The sequence below is a fragment of the Macaca fascicularis genome, chromosome 9 (assembly GCF_037993035.2).
Source record: "Macaca fascicularis isolate 582-1 chromosome 9, T2T-MFA8v1.1".
Lineage (NCBI taxonomy): Eukaryota > Metazoa > Chordata > Mammalia > Primates > Cercopithecidae > Macaca > Macaca fascicularis.
The window spans coordinates 74265143-74290711 of record NC_088383.1 but is presented as its reverse complement, the minus strand read 5'-3'; the positions used below and the strand labels follow the sequence as shown (position 1 = coordinate 74290711).

General features: G+C 40.4%; 1 protein-coding gene across 10 annotated transcripts in view; it reads right to left on the bottom strand.

Moving 5' to 3' along the window:
• Positions 1 to 25569, bottom strand: part of ASCC1 (activating signal cointegrator 1 complex subunit 1) — a 114846-nt gene that overhangs the window by 26577 nt on the left and 62700 nt on the right. For 6 of the 10 annotated variants that reach the window (XM_015455887.4, XM_045400093.3, XM_045400094.3 and 3 more), the window contains 3 exons: positions 24980 to 25099; positions 10711 to 10835; positions 5720 to 5805 (listed from right to left, as the gene is read on the bottom strand). In XM_015455887.4, coding sequence (XP_015311373.1) covers positions 5720 to 5805; positions 10711 to 10835; positions 24980 to 25099 — 331 coding nt within the window. The remainder of the gene's footprint in view (positions 1 to 5719; positions 5806 to 10710; positions 10836 to 24979; positions 25100 to 25569) is intronic. The other 4 variants (XM_074001859.1, XM_005565569.5, XM_074001861.1 and 1 more) reach the window with 2 other exon arrangements.

Here is a 25569-nt window from a genome sequence, read left to right as displayed (position 1 = left end):
CCACTGCACTCCACTCTGGGTGACAGAGCAATGAGGCCTTATACCTAAAGAAATTAAAAATTAACTTTTAAAAAAGACACCTCAAGAGAAATTTAAAACAGTTTAAGCTAAATGAAAATGAAGACACAACTTATCAAAATGTGTAGGATACATAAAAAGCAGTGCTTAGAGGGAAATTTATAGCATTTAGTGCGTATGTTAGAAAAGAAAAATGATAAAAAATCAATAATCTAAGCTTCTACCTTAGTAAACTAGAAAAGTAAGAGCAAATTAAATCCAAATTAAGCAGAATAAAAGAAATAATTTAAAAAATCAGAGCAGAGGCCAGGCGCGGTGGCTAACGCCTGTAATCCCAGCACTTCGGGAGGCCGAGGCGGGCGGATCACGAGGTCAGGAGATCAAGACCATCCTGGCTAACATGGTGAAACCTCGTCTCTACTAAAAATACAAAAAAGCCTGTAATCCCAGCACTTTGGGAGGCCGAGACGGGCGGATCACGAGGTCAGGAGATCGAGACCATCCTGGCTAACACAGTGAAACCCCGTCTCTACTAAAAAAAATACAAAAAACTAGCAGGGCGTGGCGGCGTGCGCCTGTAGTCCCAGCTGCTGGGGAGGCTGAGGCAGGAGAAGAATGGCGTGAACCCAGGAGGCGGAGCTTGTAGTGAGCCAAGATCGCGCCACTGCACTCCAGCCTGGGTAACAAAGCGAGACTCCATCTCAAAAAAAAAAAAAAAAAAAAAAAAGAATCGGAGCAGAAATGAATATAACTGAAAAGAGAAACTCAATAGAGAAAATCGGAGTGAATCCTAATGTAAATGGTGGTCAGTGTGGCCTATTGATTTTAAAGATGCACGAATCTGGTGTCAGATGCCAAAAGTGGGGGAGGCTGTGCGTGTGCAGCGATGGGGGCATTTGGGAACACTGTATACTTTCTGCTCAATTTTGCTGTGAACCTAAAAAAATAAAGTTCATGAAATTTTTAAAAAAGTGACCACATAGTTCTAAATCTCACATCTCTTCTCTGTCCTCTAGAAAAAAAAAATTGAATTTATCTTTTCAACACTCTTCTAATACTTCAAAACAAAAAATTCATTCAAAACAAGCCTCTCCCCTGAGAGTGTTTAAGAAGTTAATTGTGCTTTTGTTCCCTTAGGACAGACTGACTAAAGAGTCTCCCGGGAGGGGCATGGGAGGCAGACTCTACTCTTTGACCTTGGTAGTAGTCAACACTGTTCATTTTATGACTACTTGTTCAACAGTAAATGTATGTCTCATGTACATATATATATATATTTCAGCAAAAAAGAATAAACAGTATTTTTAAAAGCTTCCTTCATAAAAATGTCTCTAAGTAAAGCAAACTAAATAAAGATCTCATTTAAATTTATTCATTCTAATTGTCCTTTTAAAGGCTCTAAAGAACAGAGATGGGACAAAACCAAAACCGAATGAAATACGTGGGTGACTCAGTCACATCTTTCAAGAAAAGTCTCAGTGAGGCTAGAGATTTAAAACATTTTCAGGGGAAAGTATTTAAAATTAATACAGTCAGTTTAATACTGCCAGTCTCTTCTTTCTCTAAATTTAAAGATTCTTATATATAAAATAGAAAAGGTATAAATTCATTTCCCTTTTACATGGCTTATATTTTCCAGGATTTTTAAGTGTCTAAAGATAATGCACTTTTACACTATCCTCAGACTTTAGACCTATAGTACTTTCCATTCTTTCCCAAATATATCACTGTGCCTTTGTTTGTACCATACCACCTTCTCTGATGAGTACAATCTAGGGCTCTAATGCCTCCTCTTCACTCTGCAGTCAGAAGCTATGCTTTTGAACCCCTGGTTCAATCTGCTGACAGCACAATCTTGGAACACTGATTCTATTGCTTAAGACCCCAAACAGACTGTCATTACCTCTCTCCCTAGAAGCTGGCAGTTAATGACCATTTTACTTCTAGCTAGTGAGGGAGCAGTTACTTCCAGGCAGTGTGTCTTTAGGTCAGTATGATTTCTCCAATTATAAATTTATCACTGCCTAAGGCTATACAAACAGCACCTTTTTTTTTTTGCTATCTCTTAGATTAGAAATGGATACTCTCTGAGGGGGCACCATCCCATTAATTTGGCCTAAGTCTTCCTCACTCATGCATCCTCCTTTTGGAGCTATCTGGCACTTTTCCGTAAAAAAACACCATAACCAAATATGTTTGTTCCTTTTCAGGTTTGAATAACACAGGAGAATGATTCTAGTTGTCAATTCTTAATTCAAAGTCTTTCTTAGGGAAAGACTTTCTTATTTTAACTAGGAATAACCAGACACTAGTATATTACAGCTGCAACAACTCTCAAAAAAGCTGTACGAAAGAAAAATGTGGCTTCCATCTGCATTAGTCATTAAAGATTTCTTTTTTTCTTATTAAGGCACCCAGAACACATATTATACCAAGCCAAAAGAACCAATTTTCTTCATGGAGTAGAATAGCAATTGGCTGTTACTCATTAAATTCTTACAGCAATGAGCAATGACTTTCTTTCTTGTTTTGTTTCTCTTTGAATAGTAGATGAAGTTGATTTTTTTCTAAGGCTGCCTCCCATCACCAGCATTCCTGATCCTTGGCCTATGTAGCTGTTAATATGCTGCACACGTATGCCTGGGTTCCTTAACAACCAATGCAGTTAACCTTTCTGTTTACTCCAAGTCAGTTCCTATCTTGTTAGTGAAATTGATTTTTTTCTTTCTAAACATAATAATTTCATATTGTACAAAAACTATACATATATATATATATATGAAGTCCACTGGTTTTCTAAATCCTGTTTTTAAGGGCAGGGCCATAGAGTCTCATATTTTAATTGAGAAAGACATGTCCATTCATGGTAATGCCAAAAGGTGGGTGGACTACGGCTACTTCACAAACACTTAATTGCCTCTGTGTTGGGGGTGGGAGGTAACTGTTGGAGCCCACAATTTACTTTTATTTTAAAAAGTAGTTAATTCTCTTGATTGAACACAGGTGAAAGATTATTTTTCTGCAACTAGTGATTAAAGAGTAAATATTAGATACTATACTAAAGGATATGTCATCATAACTATCTGTGGCCAAAGGCACTTGTCCATAACTCACTCCATGGTTTCTACATTCTAATTGTCTATTAACTAGCTGTACCCCTCAAGGACTGGAAGCTCCTAGAAGGCAGGCATTGTATCACAAAGACTGTTTCATCTTTAGGGCACATAGTCTGCAGATGGTATAGAGTCAGTAAGTATTTCGGTTAGTGTTGATATCATGTTCAATACAAGAATCTAATTATTAACTAGCTACGGTTTTAGACTAATTGGCACACTCACTGCCCCACCATTTATGAAACAAACTTTAATTGGCCATTATCCCAGTTCAGGCAGATAGACCCAACTTCAAATATCTAATGTTCTCTACCTAAACACTGGGCATCTTTATGGGAGGCAGCAGAACACAATGCTCAATTTGTGAGTTTTGAGTCTTTCTGTTCTGATTCAGACTCTGCTACTAACTACAGTACCTCTGGCAAGTCACTTTACCTTAGTAGATTTTTTTTTTTTTTTGAGGTGGAGTTTAGCTCTGTTGCCCAGGCTGGAGTACAATGGCCCTATCTTGGCTCACTGCAACCTCTGCCTCCCGGATTCATGCAATTCCCCTGCCTCAGCCTCCTGAGTAGCTGGGATTACAGGTGCCCACCACCATGCCCGGCTAATTTTTGTATTCTTAGTAGAGATGAGGTTTCACTGTGTTGGCCAGGCTGGTCTTGAACTCCTGACCTTGTGATCCACCCGCCTTGGCCTCCCAAAGTGCTGGGATTACAAGCGTGGGCCACCGCGCCCAGCCCTACCTTAGTAGATTTTGTGTCAGAGATTAAAGTGGGGAATTGGACTAAATGGTCTCCAAGAACCTAGCTAGGTCCAGGTCTAAAAGTGATTTGGCTTGAATTAATAAGGGTATTACTGATATAGCAAGTCCTTGTCAACACCAGAGGGAGCTACGTTCATATCATCACTGGGGTGGTTCAGAAGATTTCAGGAAAAAGCATAGTTAAATGGAAAACTTACTTCCCAGAATGAGAGAAATTCTATACCAAGGTAAGAGCTCCATACAGCCACCCAACAGGCTCTCTGCCATCACCCCACTCTTATAGATGTCAAAGCACCTCACACCTGACTTGTACTGACACACAAGGCTTCAGTTTTAACTCCAGAAAACCCAGTTGGCTTTGAGCCATTCCTAAAGATTTCTTTCCCCATTCAGTCTATTTTCTTTCTTAACCAAATTAACAATAACAAAAAGCAAAGTAATTCATTGTGATACTGGAAAATCCCCAAAGAAGGGAGATAAAGGAGGAGAAAGATTCATATCACACCGAAGCTGTAGCCTGGAAAAAACAGTCAAGTTAACTACAACTGAATTCATTAGCAGCCTGCCACTCAAACCCAGAGCTACCTCAAAAACAAGAAAACTACTCAAAAAGAGAAAATATATCAAGGAAAGGAAGGACTCGGCATAGCTCTGCAATGCGGGTGCGGGAATGCCTGTCTGAGTCGATGGCTGGCACTGCCCTATTGGGCTCCTTGGTAAGCAGTCACAGCTGTTGAAGAGTGATGTCATTAATTAAGGCAAGGGGGCCACATTAGGCATTTGGCAAAAAAAACTGTAAAGCGACAAGATAAGGAAATGGAGGGTGAGATAGGGAAGAAAAAGTAAAAGCATTTCTAAAGCTAAAGCTTATTCTGATGTTATTATATACTCCCTCCTCCATCTCAGCAAAACACCCAAAGCCTTGAAAATGACCTAAACCCTTACAGAGCAAGTGAAAAGAAGAATTGAAAGCCTCTCCATTAGTATCAACTTATGTTTCTCTTTGTCCAGAGGAACAATGGCATGTTAACCTGATAGAGAAGGCATAAATCACGAAAATTACAGAAGGGTAGTCTGTTGGAGAAAGATAAATGTAATCTTGAAGAACCCCTTTACTTTCATTTCATAGATTAATTCAACACTCAGAAAGGCAAAGCTTCCACAGTCAAAAATGGACCATCTACTTTTTAGGACATAGGCTGTTTCTAAGTAAAAATGGATTATAAAGCCAGTACAGAGATTGACTTTGTGGGTAAAGAGAAAAATCTACTAAACAAGACAAATAATTATTTTCCACTTTAAAAAATACAAGCTCAAACCTCTAGAGGTAAGTACAGAGTAAAACTTCGGTTGAAATCAACTTATTTCTATGAATCCAAGTAGTTGGAATACCTAAGGATTTTTTTTTTTTTTTTTTTTTGCTAAGTGTTTCTTATATCACTAATTTCAGGCAGGGTGCAGAGGCTCACACCTGTAATTCCAGCACTTTGAGAGACAGAGGTGGTAGGATCACTTGAGCTCAGGAGGTCAAGGCTCCAGTGAGCCGTGTTTGCACCACTGCACTCCAGCCTTAGCAACAGAGCGAGACAGTCTCAGATAAATAAACAAACCACCAATTTCAAATACTCTAGAAGTGCCAAAACCTTAAGGGGACCATCTACTTTTCCTCTCTCTCCCTTTAGATAATTAAAAAAAACAAGTATGAGAAAAAGTATGAAGTAGTATGAAAAAATATACTCTATTGTTAAAAGGAGAACTATTCCTTTTCCTCCTTTATTTAGGACATGTGCCAAAGGATTTCCAATTCACTCTGCTTCATACTGACCTTTAAAATATTTCGGCCATCAAATGATTCTCTTTCCTTGAAGATATATTTGCCATCCGCTGTGTAGAGATTGTACCTGCCTTCAGCTGTAAATATTCCAAAGATAATGTTAGAAGCTCAGATTGGTTGGTTGTTTTCTCTTGGACTTCTATAGGTACATAGGTACAACTAGCAAAATTTTCATGTACTACCTGGAAAGTGGCATAATGCAGAGGAAAAATGTCAGGCAATGAATCAAGAGACCTGGCTTCTAGTCTCAGTTCTGTCAACGATTCATTCAATGTACATTTATTCATTAATCTATTCATTTGACATTCTCCAGGCACTCACTATATATTCCTAACTATGCAACTAGCTACATTATTAGGCAAATTACGTCTCCATTGTGGACCTTAGTTCCTCACTGACAAAGTGAGAGGTAGGACTAAGTGATCTTCAAAGGTTCCTTACGTTCTATAGATCCAAGAAAAGTGGCATATAATTTTAAATATGTAAAAACACATAAGGGTTCACACATTAGCTAGTCAAAACTGCTGGCACTCATGCTCTGGGTTGATTTAAGGACTTCCCCCAAAGGAAAAAGAGCCCTTTAGTTGCAATCAAAGCTTTCCTTACAGACATTCTACACAGAAATGCAGCAAATCTATGACCTTAGCCTAAACCAAGCTGTGCTCTAGCTTCTTGAGTTAATTTGGGTTGCATATCTCAAAAGACATCCTTAAAGGTTGGCAACAAAAAGAATATCAAAGGAGAGGGAAACAGGAAAGAAAAAAAATGTAACATCATTTCATGTCCTTTTCAAGTAAAAATTCAATACAGGAGAGTCCAGAGCACAAAAAATTCAAAGCATCCTCAAGAATTAACTCAGAATATTTTCTGAAATATTAATCATTTCCTACCCACTGACAGACCTTCAAAAATACTTATTTCCACCTTTAAGTACATTATTTTACTTATATAAGTAAGGAGAGTACTAGGCCAGAATTGATCAAATATATCTAGAGTTTTAAAAACTCCATGAACAGAATACATAATACATTTCAGCTAGCCCACTGGAGTTGCACATGCGTAACTATGGAACTATTTGTCTAAAGAGAAGAATGCTCTTAATCAAAGATCCCAATGCCATGCATGTTTCACAACTTAAAATTAGGAGAAAGGGAATGTGTGAAGTTGCAAAAGAACAACAAATACATTAATACCAAATAAATATCAAAAGTGGAAACAACATAAATGTTCACCAATTGATGAATGGATACATAAAATGTGGCATATCCATACAATGGAATATTATTCGGCCATAAAAAAATGAAGCACCAGGCATGGTGGCTCACGTCTGTAATCCCAACACTTTGGGAGGCTGAGGTAGAAGGATCACTTGATCCCAGGAGTTTGGAACCAACCTGAGCAATATAGTGAGACCTTGTCACTACAAAAAAAAAAAAGGTTAGGCCAGGTGTGATGGATCACGCCTGTAATCCCAGCACTTTGGAAGGCCGGGGCAGGTGGATTACCTTAGGTCAGGAGTTGGAGACCAGCCTGATCAACATGATGAAACCCCGTCTCTACTAAAAATGCAAAAATTAGCCGGGCATGGTGGCGCACGCCTGTAATCCCAGCTACTCGGGAGGCCGAGGCAAGAGAATCGCCTGAACCTGGGGAGGCAGAGGTTGCAGTGAGCCAAGATTGCCCCATTGTACTCCAGCCTGGGCAACAAGAGTGAAACTCCATCTTGGGAAAAAAAGAAGAAAAAGTTTAAAAATTAGCTGGGTGTAGTGGCATGTGCCTATAGTCGCAACTACTCTGGAGGCTGAGGTGGGAGAATCATTTGAGTGTGGGAGGTGGAGGTTGCAGAGAGCCAAGATCACTCTACTACACTCCAGCCTGGGCAACAGAGACCTTGTCTCAAAAAAAAAAAAAAAAAACCCACACAGAAAACAAAAAAGGAATGAAGTACTGCTATATTATAACATGGATGAGCCTTGAAAATATTATGCTACGTGAAAGCAGCCAGCCTCAAAAGATCACATACTGCATGATTCTGTTTATATGAAATGTCCAAAACAGACAGCTCTATAGAGACATAAAGTAGGCAGGTGGTGCCTAAGGCTTGGTGGAGGTCAGGGGAGGGCAGAGTAAGAGGGGTAGGAAGAAATGGAAAGTGACTGCCAATGGGTATGGGGTTTCATTTTAGGGTAATGAAAATGTTCTAGAACTGATTGTGGTGATGGCTATACAACTTTAACCAGACTAAAAACCACTAAATTATATATATATCTCAAGACAGTAAATTGTATAGTATGTGAATTATATCTCAATAAAGCGATTATATTTTGAAAATCTGCAAACAGAGGGATAACTAGACTGTGAACACACAACACTCTCTTATATAAAGCTCTAGTGCTAACTGAATATAAACCTGGATCCACACAACTTAGAATATACAGATTCCTACATATATCAACTCTTTCTGTGTTAAGACATTAGTTAACAATGGACCATGATGTAGTTTTAAGAGCTCTGAACAAATATTTAAAGACTAAGACAAATGGAAAATGTACTGATAGCTAACAAATGTCTAATAAAATACTGTCTATACCTGCAACACCCAAAACAGAGGCCCCTATCCAGATGTGGCTCTATAAATTTTAATTAAAATTAAAAATAAAAGTTCACTTTCACAGTCTCACTAGCCACCTTTCAAGTGCTCGGTAACCACATGTGTCTAGTGGCTACCATATTGGATATTACAGATACAGAATACTTCAATCATCACAGACAGTTTTCTTAATACCATATGTCTTCTGAAACAATAAATTTAGGGTATACTCCAGAATTCTGAAACTCTGCCATTACATAGAAATGTTAAAATGCACATCACCTCAGGGGATTCTCAATTTGTTTTCCAAAATTAAAATATACTGTCCAGAATAAAACAAACAGCACAAACCTAGTTATATGTTTCTACTGGACAAGCTACATTATAATACATAGATACCTAAAATATTCCTACTTTCTGTAGTACTACTCCCCGAAGGAAAGAAATATGCTCAACTTGGCCGGGCACAGTGGCTCATGCTTATAATCCCACCACTTTGAGAGGCCAAGGCAGGTGGATCACGAGGTCAGGAGTTCAAGACCAGCCTGGCCAAGATGGTGAAACCCTGTCTCTACTAAAAATACAAAACTTAGCTGGGCGCGGTGGCAGGCGCCTGTAATCCCAGCTACTCAGGAGGCTGAGGCAGAAGAACTGCTTGAACCCAGGGGGCAGAGGTTGCAGTGAGCCGAGATTGCGCCACTGTACACTTCAGCCTGGGCGACACAGCGAGATTCCATCTCAAAAAAAAAAAAGTATATATATGTATATATATATATGTATAAAATATAATATATATATTTTATACACACACACACTCAACTGGAACAAGTTCAAAGTTTTGGATTATTCTATCACCTACCCAAACAAGAATATATAGGCTTTGACTGAGTTACTTGAAGCTCTTTTAATCTCAGTGTTCTCAAAAGTAAAATAGAGATTTATTCATAAGTCTTAAATAAAATTCAATATGATATCACAAAATAGTAACATTTTAGAACTAATAACTAGATAGCTATATATTTCTTGGTCCTACCATGGCTCTAACCAAACTGGGTTAATATCAAATGATTTCCAGTTGGGATCTTTGGTACATATCTGAGAGAAATTAAAAGACGTACCTTAACTAAAAGGGACACACAAATTGTCCTAACTAAAAACCTACAAATAGTCAATGGTTCAAGTCCTGATGGAGTTCTCTTCTCCTCTAGATTTTTTTCTTTTTTTTTTTTTGAGAAAGAGTCTTGCTCTGTCGCCAGGCTGGAGTGCAGTGGTGCGATCTTGGCTCACTATAACCTCCGCCTCCCAGGTTCAAGCGATTGTCCTGCCTCAACCTCCCAAGTAGCTGGGATCACAGGCATGTGTCACCACACCCAGCTAATTTTTGTATTTTTAGTAGAGACGGGGTTTCACCTTGTTGGCCAGGCTGGTTTTGAACTCCTGAACTCAAGTGATCCACCCACCTCAGCCTTCCAAAGTTCTGGGATTACAGGCGTGATCCACCGTGCATGGACCCCACCTAGATTTTCTAAAACCAAGGTCGGGCCCAAGAAAGGAAATGAAACCAGAATATGTGATCTTGGTGCTAGTGTATTTTGAACCACGAATCTTGGAAGGAAGAGTTTCATATGGCTTAAATGTGTGACTCCTGATCAGATGCTGAAGGTACTAGAGAAGCTTTCACTTTGGAGATACGGACAGGAAGAAAAGAAAACTTCTTTTTGAAATAAACACCTATCCCAAATCAAGAATTAAAACAAGGCATTTTTATAAAAAGGCTCAGAGTCCATGAAGAAAAACATTATTATTTTAACACAAGGTTTCTCAACCTCTGTGCTACGACATTTTGGGAAGAATAATTCTTTGTCGTGGGCAACCATCCCACGCATTATAGAGTGTTAGACAGCACCCACTAGGTGCCAGCAGCAACCCATCTCCAAATCCCTAACCATGATAACCAAAAATGTCTCCAGACAATGCCAAATGTTAGCTGGGGGCAAAATCACCCCCAGTTGAGAAACACTGACTTAACATTTACTTTTACTAGCTCACCTTCCTTTCTCTCTTTAAAAAAAAAAAAAATAGCCACCAAGTATTACATGCGACATACTTATGCCAAAAACTTATTCACTGTTTATATAAAATTTACTGAAGCGTCCTATATTTTTATTTGCTAAATATGGGCAATCCTATGTGTGACAGAAATAAAAGATCTGGAAGCCACAGTCCCACGCTATATATGTTCTTGCCCACCTCTACTATGCTCATCAGAATAAGCTAAGAGGTCTAAAAAGAAGTATATCAGAGATTCTTTGATAGCCCATTCTGTGTAAACCTCAGAGATGCCACAAGGCCACTGATCACAAACTGTGCTACAGTTCTCTGGGGGACTTACCATTGGGGTCTTTCCTGAATAGTGTATTCATAACTGTAGCATGCAGTTTCACACTATTCCACTCTTTCACTATTAGTCCAGATGCCTGAAAACGTTCCAGCACTCGATCAACTAATTCTTGCAGCCTGGAGAAATTGGAGAAAAGTAGTGCAGAAATCTTAGTAAACTTCCGAACATGCGATTACTAATTCAACAATGTTTATGGAGCCTCTGCTCTGTGCTCATCACTATACAAAGCCCTGCATCACGAGAGGAAGAAGAAGAGACTCATCTCCCACCATCAGGGAGCTAAAGCTCAGTCTTGTTTGCTTAACAGATAGTAGAAATAAATGATGGCAATATATTATGGTGAGTGTGAAGGGAGTGATCAGCTCTACATGGAGAGGGCCAGGTTTCCACAGGAGGTTTAGACATAGTCTGGAACGATCATTAAAAGATTTGCAAATAACACCAGGGAAGAAGGGGCACTTCAAGTAGAAGAATAAATAGCATGTGCAAAGATGCCAAGGCATGCAAAATCACAGCATATTCAAAAAACTGTCAACTATTTACAGTACAGCTATGACAGAGAGTGAGAGAAAAGGGACAATGGAGATGAGCTAAGTCTATAAGTAGTGGTCAGATTAGGGAAGCCACAGAAAGACTTTCAAAAGGGAATAATGTGGTCTGATGTCCATTTTTGAAAGCTGACTCAATAGCAGAGTGGGAAAGGCTTTAGAAGAGGAACAGCTACAGAGGTCAGTCAGCTAGGTGGCTATTTCAACAGTCAACATCACCATGATGTATCAGGCACTGTTCTAAGCACTTTTTATCTGTTAAATCATTTAATCCTTATAACCAATTATTATCCCTATTTACCAATACAGAAGCCAAGGCACAGAGAAGCTACAAAACTTGACCAAGTTCACAAAACTAAGTGACAAAAACTAAGTAGCAAATCCAAAATTAGAAGAGGCCAGGTGCAGTGGCTCATGCCTGTGATCCCAGCACTTTGGGAGGCTGAGGCAGGCAGATCACTTGAGGTCAGGAGTCCGAGACCAGCCTGGCCAACATGGTGAAACCCCGTCTCTACTAAAATACAAAAATTAGCTGGGCGTGGTGGCACATGCTTGTAATCCCAGTTGCCTGGGAGGCTGAAGCAGGAGGATTGCTTGAATCCAGGAGGTAGAGGTTGCAGTGAGCCGAGACTGTGCCACCACACTTCAGCCTGCGTGACAGAGTGAGACTCCACCTCAAAACAAAACAAAAAAGAAAAACAAAATTAGAATGTATGCAGTCTGGCTTCAGAGTCCATATTCCTAAGGACTGTACTATAAAGGGGGAAATGGGGACAGGCATGGTGGCTCACACCTGTAATCCCAGAACTTTAGGAAGCTGAGGTGCAAGGATTGCTTGGGGCAGGGGTCTGAGACCAGCCTAGACAATATAGTGAGACTGTGTCTCTACAAAACATTTTTAAAAATTACCCACCCATGGTGGCATGTGCCTACAGTCCTAGCTACCAGAAGGCTGAAGCAAGAGGACTGCTTGAGCCCAGGAGTTTAAGCCTGCATTAAGCCATGATTGCACCACTGCACTCCAGCCTGGGCGACAGAGCAAGATCCCATCTGTAAAATAAAGGGGGTGAGGAGGGGATGATAAAGACCTAAACCAAGCTTGTCCAACCCGTGGCCTAGGACGGCTTTGAATACGGCCCAAAAGAAGTTCGTAAACTTTCTTAAAACATTATAAGTTTTTTTGTGTGATTTTTTTTTTTTTAGCTCATCAGCTATCATTAGTGTTAGTGTATTTTATGTGTGTCCCAAGACAATTCCTTCTTCTTCCAATGTGGCCCAGGGAAACCAAAAGTTTGGACACCCTGACTAAACTATGGTGGGGCAGTGAGAACTGAGACAAGGGAATGGGTTCACAAGAGCTATGTGAGAGAGAAGCTGGTGCCCATTCGGATCTGGCTGTGTTAAGGGAGAGGAAGTGGTTGAGAATGACTCCCAAGTGTTGCCTAAAATGACCAGGTGGCTCACTAACCAAGGTGGGAGGCTGTGGGGAAGCAACTGCTTATTGTTCTGCTGTGTCATCTCGGGGAGGAGGTTAATACTGTGCAGGATTTTGCACATGTGGCACGGGATGCAAGTAGGACATGTCCAGGAAAAGAGATGGAAATACAGGCCTGGAGCCCAGGAAAAAATCTAGGCAAATGACAGATTGGGAGTTGTCAGTGTAGCAATAGTAGTTAAAAGCACGGGATAGATGCTTTTAACATGGCGAAACCCCATCTCTACTAAAAATACAAAACTTAGCTGGGTGGTAGTGGCATGTGCATGGTGGCTCACACCTGTCATCCAGGCACTTTGGGAGGCCAAAGAGGGAAGATCACTTGAGGCCAGGAGTTCAAGACCCACTTGAGCAATATAGCAATACCTCGTCTCTACAAAAAATTTTTAAAAAATCAACTGGGCATGGTGGCATGCACTTGTAGTCCCAGAAACTCAGGAGGCTGAGGCAGAAGGATAGCTTGACCCCAGGAGTTCAAGGCTGCAGTGAGCTGTGATTGTACCACTGCACTCCAGCCTGGGCAGCAGAGTGAGATCATGTCTCTTAAAAAAAAGGAAAACAAGGCCGGGCACGGTGGCTCAAGCCTGTAATTCCAGCACTTTGGGAGGCCGAGCCGGGCGGATCACAAGGTCAGGAGATCGAGACCACGGTGAAACCCCGTCTCTACTAAAAAAATACAAAAAATTAGCCGGGCGCGGTGGCGGGCACCTGTAGTCCCAGCTACTCAGGAGGCTAAGGCAGGAGAACAGCGTGAACCCGGGAGGCGGAGCTTGCAGTGAGCCGAGATCTTGCCAGTGCACTCCAGCCTGGGCAACAGAGGGAGACCCCGTCTCAAAAAAAAAAGAAAAGAAAAGAAAAACAACAACAACAAAAAACAACCCTCAGTTTCCCATGGCCTTCCAAGTAAGAGTCCAATCCTGCCTGACCCACGTGGCCTTCACAGCTTGGCTCCAGCCTGCCTTTCTGTTTCATCGCTGCCCTTCCCTTTCTACAGATTTTCTCCAGTCCTTGAATGGATTGCGTTCTTTGATACTGAATCTCTCAATTACTTAGGACAAACATCCTTTTAGAATCACCTTCACTTCTTTGACTCCCTTATACCAGGGAATCTCACTTCACCACTTCCAGTGCCACTGTCCCAGCCACCTGGGAATCGGCAAAGACAACCAATAAGGATGAGGAAATAAGAGCAGGAAGACTTCAGAGACGCTGAAATGGGAATTACAACGGGGAAAAAAGGAATAACCGTACAGTACAATACTCGAGAAAAGAAAAAAAGCAAAACTATGCCTCCTTGTTTCTCACAATTAGAGCCCTCTATCAGAGCAGTTTTGCTGGCATACTGGGGATAGAAATCTTGTGACGGAGGACCAAGGGAGGAGCCAGAGAGGAGGGAAGGCAGGAAGCGCACATAACTCTGTCCAGAAACTTGAAAGGAAAGAGAGAAATGAATACCTGGGGAATCTGAAGATAGGAGTTGAGTGAGGGCTGTGTGTGTTTTCAATGAGGAGAAAACGTTGAAAATGCTTACTGACAAGAAATTATCCAACAGAGAAAGAAAAGGAAACCAGGCAATAGGGTAAATGGACAGAACAAGACCTCAAAGGATGGTGTGGTCATAGGTGATAGGAACACAGCAGTGAACAAAACAAGCCCCACTCTTGTGCAGCTCACAGTCCAGTAGGAGGAATGAACAAACACACACGCGCACCTCGGGGTGCCATGTGCCTTGAAGGAGGTGAAACGGCAGAGAGGGAGTAGAGTGTGATCTCACTCTGCTGACCATAGTGCAGCTAACATAGGTGCACTATGTTAGGTAGAGTGATTAGGAAGGGTCTCCCTGATAAAATGACATTTGACAGAGACCTGAGGGAAAAGCATTCTAGAGAGAGGAAACAGCAAATACACATATCTGAGATAGGCATATGCACAGGAGGACTGAGGAACAGAAAGGATGCCAGTAGTGAAACTTCAGTGAAATTAGAAAGAGAGAAGTAACGAGGTCGGAGCGATGTGACCAGGTTACCTGAAGCTCTCAGGCCCGTGGAAGGACTTTAGTAGTTACAGAGTGAGGTGGGAGCTTTTGGAGGGTGTTTAGCAGAAGACTGACATCATCTGGCTGCTGTGTGGAGGACAGATAGCAGTGGAGGCAGGATAGAAGCAGGAAGGCAGTTAGGAGGCTGTGGCAATCACGCAGGTGGCTGGGACAGTGGCACTGGAAGTGGTGAGAAGTGAGATTCCCTGGTATAAGGGAGTCAAAGAAGTGAAGGTGATTCTAAAAGAATTTTTGTCCTGAGTAATTGAGAGATTGAATGTCAAAGAACACAATCCATTCAAGGACTGGAGAAAATCTGTAGAAAGGGAAGGGCAGGCTGAAGCCAAGCTATGAAGGCCCCATGGGTCAGGCAGGATTGGACTCTTATTTGGTAGGCCATAGGAAACCGACGGTTGGTTTTTGCTGTTGTTCTTGTTTTTCTTTTTTTAAGAGACATGATCTCACTCTGCTGCCCAGGCTAGAGTGCAGTGGCACAATCACAGCTCATTGCAGCCTTGAACTCCTGGGGTCAAGCTATCCTCCTGCCTCAGCCTCCCAAGTTGTTGGGACTACAAGTGCATGCCATCATGCCCAGCTAATTTTTTTAAAAAACTTTTTGTAGAGACGGGGTATCGCTATATTGCTCAAGTGGGTCTTGAACTCCTGGCCTCAAGCGATCTTCCTTCTTTGGCCTCCCCAAGTGCTGGGACGACAGGTGTGAGCCACCATGCCAGGTCATCAATGACAGTTTTTGAGAAGCAAGAAACAGGCCAGGCGCAGTGGCTCACACCTGTAATCCCAGCACTTTGGGAGGCCGAGGTGTGCAGATCACAAGGTCAGGAGTTCGAGACCAGCCTGGCCAACATGGTGAAACCCCATCTCTACTAAAGATACAAAAAATTAGCTGGGTGCGGTGGTGCATGCCTGTAATCCCAGCTACTTGGGAGGCTGAGGCAGGAGAATAGCTTGAACACGGGAGGTCAAGGTTGCAGTGAGCCAAGATTGCGCCACTGCACTTCAGCCTGGGTGACAGGGCGAGACTCCATCTCAAAAAAAAAAAAAAAAAAAAAAAGCAAGAAGCATAAGGAAAAACAACAACAACAAAAAAACCCTAAAAGCCTGGAAACCAGTTAAGAGAGATGTTGTGCTTCCTTATATACTTATCTTAATCTTTTTCTCCAATTACAAAAATAATACAAGCTCATTATAGAATACATGCAAAGTACCAAAAAGCATAAAAAGGAAAACATAACCTCACCATGCACAGATAAACACTTAACCTTTTTGTGTTAAGTGTATATCTATAGACGGTGAGGTTACCTAATCAGAAAAAATTTTCAGGTAAACTAGTTTTAAAAGTTTCTGATTAACACCATCGCAGAACCATAATATTTTTTCTTCCATTTATTTATTTATTTATTTATTTATTTTTGGAGACAGGGTCTCACTCTCTTGCCTAGACTAGAGTATAGTGGCACGATTTTGGCTCACTGCAACCCTCTGCCTTCCAGGCTCAAGCGAGCCTCCTGCCTCAGTCTCCCAAGTAGCTGGGATTACAGGCGTGCGTCACTACCACCTGGCTAATTTTTGTATTTTTAGTAGAGACAGGGTTTTGCCACGTTGCCCAGGCTGGTCTCAAACTCTTGACCTCAAATGATCCACCTGCCTCGGCCTCCCAAAGTGTTGGGATTACAGGCGTGAGCCACTGCGCCTGGCTGAACCATAATATTTCTAAATATAACTTAGGTCTGAATATAACCATGCACCACAAATTGCACCTCAGTTACAAATCACAACAGAATAATTCCTCACTTTCCCGCTTCTTCTCTTAAAGAAAAAAAGTAGACAGGGAGTTCAGCTACATAAAACTGAACATGAAACATGAAGCACGAAATACTGGCGTAAGTAAACTAAACAGACCACATGAAAGAAATCAAGTTTCCACCTTTGTCTTTCTAGAAAACTAGGATTTCTGACAATTTACAGACTCAAAACTTTGAAGGGACTAATGTCCTTTAAAAAGTTCTAGTGTAACCTGCTCTTTTTACGCAGGAGGAAATGATGCAGAGAGGTTGGGTTGCTCAGTCAGTGACAGAGGAACCAGAATCCAAGTCTACAGGCAGCCTGTGCTGTTTTCTTTCTCTTTGTCTTTTTTTTTTTTTTTTTTTTTGAGACAGAGTCACTCTGTCAACTAGGCTGGAGTGCAGTGGCGCAGTCTTGGTTCATTGCAACCTCTGCCTCCCAAGCAGCTGGGATTACAGACACTCGCCACCATACCCAGCTAATTTTTGTGTTTTTAGCAGAGATGGGTTTCGCCATGTTGGCCAGGTTGATCCCCTGACCTCAGGTGATCCGCCCGCCTCGGCCTCCTAAAGTGCTGGGATTACAGGTGTGAGCCACCACTCCCGACTTGTTCTGTTTTCAATTCACTGTGCACTCCATGAAGACTGGCTCTTTGTCTTATTCACTGTTCTATCTCTGCACCTAAACTAATGCCTAATTGGCACATAATCAGTGCTCAACAGTCTTCATATGCATTCATGAATGAATTCACAGATAGCAAATATTTTGGAATTCTATTAAGAGAGCTTAAGGGTACTTGGACATAATCACTAAATTTCAGGTTGACAATATGTCACTTTTTTTTTTAGATAGTCTCACTCTGTTGCCCAGGCTGGAGTACAGTGGCACAATCTTGGCTCACCACAACCTCCGCCTCCCCAGTTCAAGTGATTCTCCTGCCTCAGCCTCCCGAGTAGCTGGGACTACAGGTGCCTGCCACCACTCCCGGCTAATTTTTTGTATTTTTTAGTAGAGATGGGGTTTCACCGTGTTAGCCAGGATGATCTCCTGACCTTGTGATCCGCCCACCTCCCAAAGTACTGGGATTACAGGCATGAGCCACCGCGCCCGGCCATTTCTAACTTCATTGATCAATTCTTACTTGATTGATCCTTTCCTGTTTATGAATAAGTCACAAAGTTTCTCTATGCCTTTGCTTCCTAATAAGTAAATTAAAAATAACATAGGGTTGCTATGAAAAAAGGAATGAATTATTCTTAAGCAGCTTTATCACTTAGTGCTTTGGATTTGAAAACAGAAGCCAGTTAATAATGCATTAAATCTAAGCTCTTAGTTTAAAGGCCTGTAAATGCTACAAAGCTCAAGCATTCCAGGACCATCTTTACAGATAAGGAGTTTGTGCTGCAGAATGATCACTGACTGCCTAGAAAGTGCAAATTTCAGGCTTTTGTTTCCCAATTTAATTCAGCTCCATCCAATTAATGCTTCCTGAGTGCTCACTGTGTACAGACATTATCCTAGTGACTACAAGAATAAAAACTAAGCAAAGACGGTCTTTGTTATTAACAGATCTACAATCTACCAAGATAAATTTTTTGTTAGTTTTATATGAGACTATAAAGTAGATTTTGGTAATGACATAAGCAATACAGAGTGTTTGGGTAATTTAAAATTTGAAGAGATTGTAGGACCAGAATAGGTTACAAGGAGGATGGGCTTAGGATAAGAAGCTAACTGCACTCAATGCATTTTTATGTGTCAGTTGAATGAATAAATAACAAACGTTCTTTGAACATCTATGTCATGCATTATGAAAGGCAGCTGAATAACGCATACTCCCTGCCCCCAAAAATCTTACAGTCTACTTAAGAGAAAGAAAAAAGGATGGCAAGCAGAAAGAGAAATAGCATTTGGACAAAAGAGGAGTAATATAAGGGAAATTTCAGTCACAAGAAACAGTATTAACAAAGACACAAAGGATCATCCACCAATAATGAAGCAGGCTGGGGCCCAGGGCAGGGACTAGATAGTGGGAGATAAAGCTGAAGTATAAAGCTTTATCCAGTATGGTGTCATACTGGAAAATCTTGAATGCTAGACTGAGGATTATGAATTCAAAAGATGATGAGAAATGAAAGATTTTTAAGCAAAGTCCTATGGTACACAAGCTATTGCTTAGACTGATGCAGTAGTATTTCATAATATCTATATTCACTAACATAAAAGTAACGTCTAGGTTATATTTCACAAGAAAAGAACTGCAGAAATACATGTGTAATGTGATCAATTTACGTAAAATTATATGCATAGACAATGACTCTCAGTATTTGCTCTGGGGAAGAAAACTCAAGAGTCGGAGGAGGGGGAAAAGGAACTGTTTAATTTTCACTTCACCCATCTGTAAGATTTTATTTTTATAGGCAAAAACAATGTAAAAAGAAGCTTGGCTATGAAAAGAAGATGGCAAACTATGTATAGTGATGCTGGGCTGCTGCACCATTGTGGAATTTAATGCACACATAATTACCTCTCTCATCTTTTCACCAAACATCTCAAAAGAGTAGACTATATCCACTTATTTTAAATGTCCTCTTTGTGTCCCATAAGCATAGGCTTTACAGTCAAACAGAGCGGGGTCAAACCACAATTCTACCACTTACAAGCACACACTAATTACTACTAACCTGGACCTGGCCAAGTATACCAAGTATAACATCAAATTGTTCATACAGATATACACTATATACACACATACACACACATACATACATCAGACAAGCTAAAAGAAAAACATTGCTTGCTATTCAGAAATAATGACTGGCAAATTGTTTATGTAACCAGGCTAACTGACTTAATTGCTCTCTCTTCCCACTTTTGAGATGGGGGGAAGTCAGTATACAAATTGCTTTGTAATCTCTTTTTAACACATTGTAATCTACAGTGAATACTTTCCCAAGATATAATGTTTAGTCAACCCACAGTATTCTCTATTCTACAGATGTTCTATAGTTTATTTTCCATCAATTTGATGTTGATGAACATTTAGACTGCCACCAGTATTTACTGTTATATACAATACTGTAATCGGGATTATATGAAAATCCATATATTTGTACATATTTCTGATTAATTCCATTGGATAAATTTCTACAGGAAGAATCAGCAAGTCTAAGAAATATAAAACAAAATACTGGGAGTAAAAGGCCAACATGCTCTCTAGAAAGCTTATATTAATTTGTACTTTTACCAGCAATGACCTCATACCTCTTAACAAACATCTACCTAGTTTTCTTCTATTTTTAAAATTACCCTTCCTTGTAACAGATGAATTATTGAATAGATTTAAGCTCCCTAAGATAAGGGCCATTGTACCCATTTTTGTTTCCCTTGTGGTATCTGGTACAATGCCTGGTACCAGTTTGTAGGTACTAAACTATTTTTTGATATTTATCTTTTGTCTGACTGCTTGTTAGCCCTTTTACTGATCTCTTATCAATGTTAAAGCTTTTACAAGTATTTTTAGTAGAATGCTATTTATTTGCAAATAATGACCATTTGGTCTTTTAAAAACATTTTCCCACACAACACCTATGTACTTTTAAAAATTGTCTCTGTAGCTGGGGTATTAGCCAAAACTTTCAGAACAATGAGTTTAATATTAATGATAAATGTAGGCAATCGTGTTTTCTGATTGTAATGGGAATAAACCTAGTATATTACTGTTCAATATGATTGCTAATTTAAAACAGACATATTAGACAATACCTATTTTTATTTTTTGAAAGTTGGTTTTAAAAATATTAAATTTTATCCAAAGTCTTTTAGTCATGCACTTAGATATTATTTTTTAATTTGACCCATTTAGTAGGATAGTGTATTAGATTTTCTGTTCCTAATTCATCTTTGCATTCCTGAGAGGAACCAGCTTAGTCATAAGAGTTCATATTCATCTTATTCTTACCCTCTACTTTCAGAAAACCGCCAAAGCCAGCAGATTTTTTTTTTTTTTTTTTTTTTTTTTTGAGAGACAGAGTCTTCCTCAGTTGCCCAGGCTTGAGTGCAGTGGTGCAATCTCAGCTCACTGCAACCTCCACCTCCTAGGCTCAGACAATTCTCTTGCCACAGCCTCCAGAGGAGCTGGGATTACAGGCATGTATCACCATGCCCAGCTAATTTTTGGTTTTCATACAGACGGGGTTTCACCATGTTGGCCAGGCTGGTCTTGAACTCCTGACCTCTGGTGATCTGTCCGCCTCAGCCTCCCAAAGTGCTGGGATTACAGGTGTGAGGCACTGCACCCGGCCAGATCTCACTATTCTTGCAACCACGTGATTCTCGTTGCTACTACTCTAGTTCAGGCCTTCTTTGCTTCTTAGCTGGACTACAGTAGTGGCTTTTTTTTTTTTTTTTTTTTTTTTTTTTTAAGATAGAGTTTCACTCTTGTTGCCCAGGCTGGAGTGCAGTGGCTTTTAAATACTTCCCCATCCTGTTCCTGATACTTCGTTTCCATTACACATGTAGTATACACCTGCATACAATTTATATAGTCTCTCAATTTATTTATAATTTCCTGCAAAAAGGTATTAAATGGGCTGGGCACGGTGACTCACGCCTGTAATCCCAGCACTTTGGGAGGGCTGAGGCGGGTGGATCACGAGGTCAGGAGATTGAGACCATCCTGGCTAACACAGTGAAACCCCACCTCTACTAAAAATACAAAAAATAAGCCGGCCGTGGTGGTAGGCACCTGTAGTCTCAGCTACTCGGGAGGCCAAGGCAGAAGAATGGCGTGAACCCAGGAGGTGAAGCTTGCAGTGAGCAGAGATGGTGCCACTGCACTTCAGCCTGGGTGACAGAGTGAGACTCCGTCTCAGGAAAAAAAAAAAAAAAAAGGTATTAAATGTGTTTTGTCATATTTATTCCTAATTTCCTTAAAATTTTTGTTGCTACTATAAATGTGTTTTACTTTAAATGATGCTGCTTTCTGTTTGCTGCTGGTATACAGAAAACCAAATGATTTTATTAGACTGATTTTATAGTCAATCACCTTACTAAACTCGCTCTTCTTTTTTTTTTTTTTTTAAGAGACAGGGTCTCGCTGTTGCTCAGACCGGCCTCAAACCCCTGGGCTCAAGCAACTCTCCAGTCTCAGCCTCTCAAGTAGCTGGGATTACAGATGCATGCCACCACGCCTCAAACTCCCTTATTATTTCCTAATAACTTGGTAACTGCAGGTAACCTTGTTTTATCTCTGGTCAGAAAGTATAATATGTAAGATACCAACTCATTAAAATGTATTAAGCCTTACTTTATGATCTAGTATGTAATCAATTTTTTTCTACTGTTCCATGTGCCTGAAAAGAATATGAATTCTCTAATTACTGGGCATATAATTCCAGAGATGACTATTAGATGAAAATTGTTCATGGTTAAAATATTCTGTATCTTTACTGACTTTATATCTGCTTGATCTACCAATAATTGAGAAATAGGTTGCAATCTCCTCCTATGATGAAGGATTTCTCAGTTTTTCCCTAATAAAAAATTAACTATACAAATTTCACTTAATCTACTTTGAGGCTGTTCTATTAGGCTCATACAGGTTTAGAACTGGTGTATCTTCCTGGTAAAATGAACCCTTTATCATATATAATAGCCTTCTCTATTGCTAATAATGCATTCTTTTCTTTTCTTTTTTTTTTTTTAAACAGTCTCACTCTGTTGCCCACCCGTGATCTATGCTCATTGCAACCTCCGCCTCCTGGGTTCAAGCAATTATCTGCTTCAGCCTCCCGAGTAGCTGGGATTACAGGGACCCGCCACCATGCCCAGCTAATTTTTGTATTTTTAGTAGAGATAACGTTTCACCATCAAATAAAGCAAATAAATGTGGGAGCCTGCCTAGAGAATCAGATTTTCTCTAGGTTTCTGGCTCAGTGTGAACCTTCTTCTACCCTGCCCTAAATAAAAAGACCACACAAAAACAAATTTCCAATGCATGTGGGGCTTCTCTGTTCACCAAAGGCTTCCATTCAACTAATAAATGACATTAACACTGGAAATGGCTCTGGATGCCAAGGCCAGCCTTAGAAATTGCCTCAACTGCAGACTGAGAATCGCTGGGAGGGACGTAGGTGTGGTAATAACAAAAATTAAAAAGAGTAAACATTTGCAACCTACAGAATGAGAGAAAATTTTTGCAATCTACCCATCTGACAAAGGGCTAATACCCAGAATTTACAAAGAACTTACACAAATTTACAAGAAAAAAATCAAACAACTCCATCAAAAAATGGGCAAAAGATATGAACACTTTTCAAAAGAAAACATTTATGCAGCCAACAGACACATGAAAAAATGCTCATCATCACTGGCCATCAAAGAAACACAAATCAAAACCACAATGAGAGACCATCTCCCACCAGTTAGAATGGTGACCATTAAAAAGTCAGGAAACAACAGGTGCTGGAGAGGATGTGGAGAAACAGGAACGTTTTTACACTGTTGGTGGGAGTGTAAACTAGTTCAACCATTGTGGAAGACAGTGTGGCGATTCCTCAAGGATCTAGAACTAGAAATACCATTTGACCCAGTGACCCCATTACTGGGTATATACCCAAAGGATTATAAATCATGCTACTATAAAGACATATGCACACGTATGTTTATTGCAGCACTATTCACAATAGCAAAGACTTGGAACCAACCCAAATGTCCATCAATGATAGACTGGATTAAAAAAATGTGGCACATATACACCATGGAATACTATGCAGCCATAAAAAAAAAAGATGAGGTCATATCCTTTGTAGGGACATGGATGAAGCTGGAAACCATTATTCTGAGCAAACTATCGCAAGGACAGAAAACCAAACACCGCGTGTTCTCACTCATAGGTGGGAATTGAACAGTGAGAACATTTGGGACACAGGGCAGGGAACATCACACACCGGGGTCTGTCATGGGGTGGGGGGTTGGGGGAGGGATAGCATTAGGAGAAATACCTAATGTAAATGACAAGTTAATGGGTGCAGCAAACCAACACGGCACATGTATACATATGTAACAAACCTGAACATTGTGCACATGTACCCTAGAACTTTAAAAAGTATAATAAAAAAAAAGTAAACATTTTTTGATGTTTTGATAATGTAAGCGTGTGCCAAGCACTATTTTAAGCATTTTAAGTAATTTAATCTTTTTAATTTTTTTTTTTTTTTTTTTTGAGATGGAGTCTCGTTCTGTTGCCAGGCTGGAGTGCAGTGGCGCGATCTCGGCTCACTGCAACCTCCACCTCCCTGGTTCAAGTGATTCTCCTGCCTCAGTCTCCTGAGTAGCTGGGACTACAGGCGCACGCCACCACTCCTGGCTAATTTTTTGTATTTTTTTAGTAGAGATGGGTTTTCACCATGTTAGCCAGGGTGAATTCGATTTCCTGAACTCATGATCCACCCACTTCAGTCTCCCAAAGTGCTGGGATTACAAGCGTGAGCCACTGCACCCGGCCGATTTTTTTTTTTTTTTTTTTTTTTTTTGGAGGCAGGGTCTCGCTCTGTTGCCCAGGCTGGAGTGCAGTGGTGTGATCGTGGCTCACTGCAGCCTTGACCTCCTCAGGCTCAGGTGATCCTCCCATCTCAGCCTCCCAAGCAGCTAAAACTACACACGTACACCATCATGTCTGGCTAATTTTGTTTTTGGTTTGTTTTTTTGTTTTTTTTTTTATAGATAGCTTCTTTCACTCTGTTGCCCAGGCCGGTCTTGAACTCCTGGGCTCAAGCAATCCACCCACCTCAGCCTCCCAAAGTGCTAGGATTACAGGCATTAGCCACCACGCCCAGCCAAAATTAAGATTAATAACCCTATGAAGTTGGTAACGTTTTCATCCCCATTTTGTCCTGGTATCCACTACAACCGCATTACATCACGTTTGAAACTCATATTCTAAAATGCCATCCTTCCTGCCTCTTATCCTGGAAAACACAAAGGAACCACTGAGTTCCACAAAGACTAACTATCAACACCCGTTACCCAAGTAACTCAGCAGCTACCAGATTAGCCTGGTGCAGGGTGCGCACCTATAGTCACAGCCACTTGGGAGGCTGAAGCAGAAGGATCCCTGGAGCCCAGGATGCTGAGATCAGCTTGGTCATAGTAAGACCCCCATCCTAAAAGTCAGACTTAAAGTATGATACTTTTTCCTACAACAAATTCCTCTTCCAGGAGATTATTAAAAAAAGAAAGAAAGAAAGAGAGAGAGAGAAATAATTAACATGTTCTTTACAATAAGAACTCAAAGAAAAGGAATCAAAATTAATCAAACTTTTGAAGATGATTTTAGGTACCTCTTGATTGAAACAAAGCAGCATTCCAGAAACATACCTGTTGGAGCCATCTTTCATATGGACTTTGGCGTAAAGAACATCCACCATGCCAGGATCATCATTCATGTATTCTATCCCTGCCATCTCCACTTCTAGGGGTTTACCCCCAGAAATGTCACTGCAAAGGAAAAAGCATTAAGATATCTGTAACTGTTTAAGCTAAGAGGGCTATTATATTTTGAAACATGGTTAATATACATAGTCAAATATGTATGTTACTTACATATGTACAAAAACATAGTAGTTGTGTTTTTTCCCTAACATTATCTAATTGCCCTTCTAATTTCAAAATTAGTAAATTTTCAATGCACACAAATTGGAAAACACTGGAAAGTATTTCCAATGTCACACTATATTTATCCCAATACCAGTTTATTAGCACGGTCTCATAGAGAAAGTCAAGAGATGACAGTTCTGATCCATAAAGACATTTACTATCTTGGCTCATCTCTCAGGTGCCCATCTCTACTATTTCAACAAGTTACAAACAGCGTTTCACTCATATAATAAAGGTGGAGGTGTAAACTGATATCACATCTTTATTTATTTTTTTGTTTGTTTGGTTGGTTTGTTTTGTTTTGAGATGGA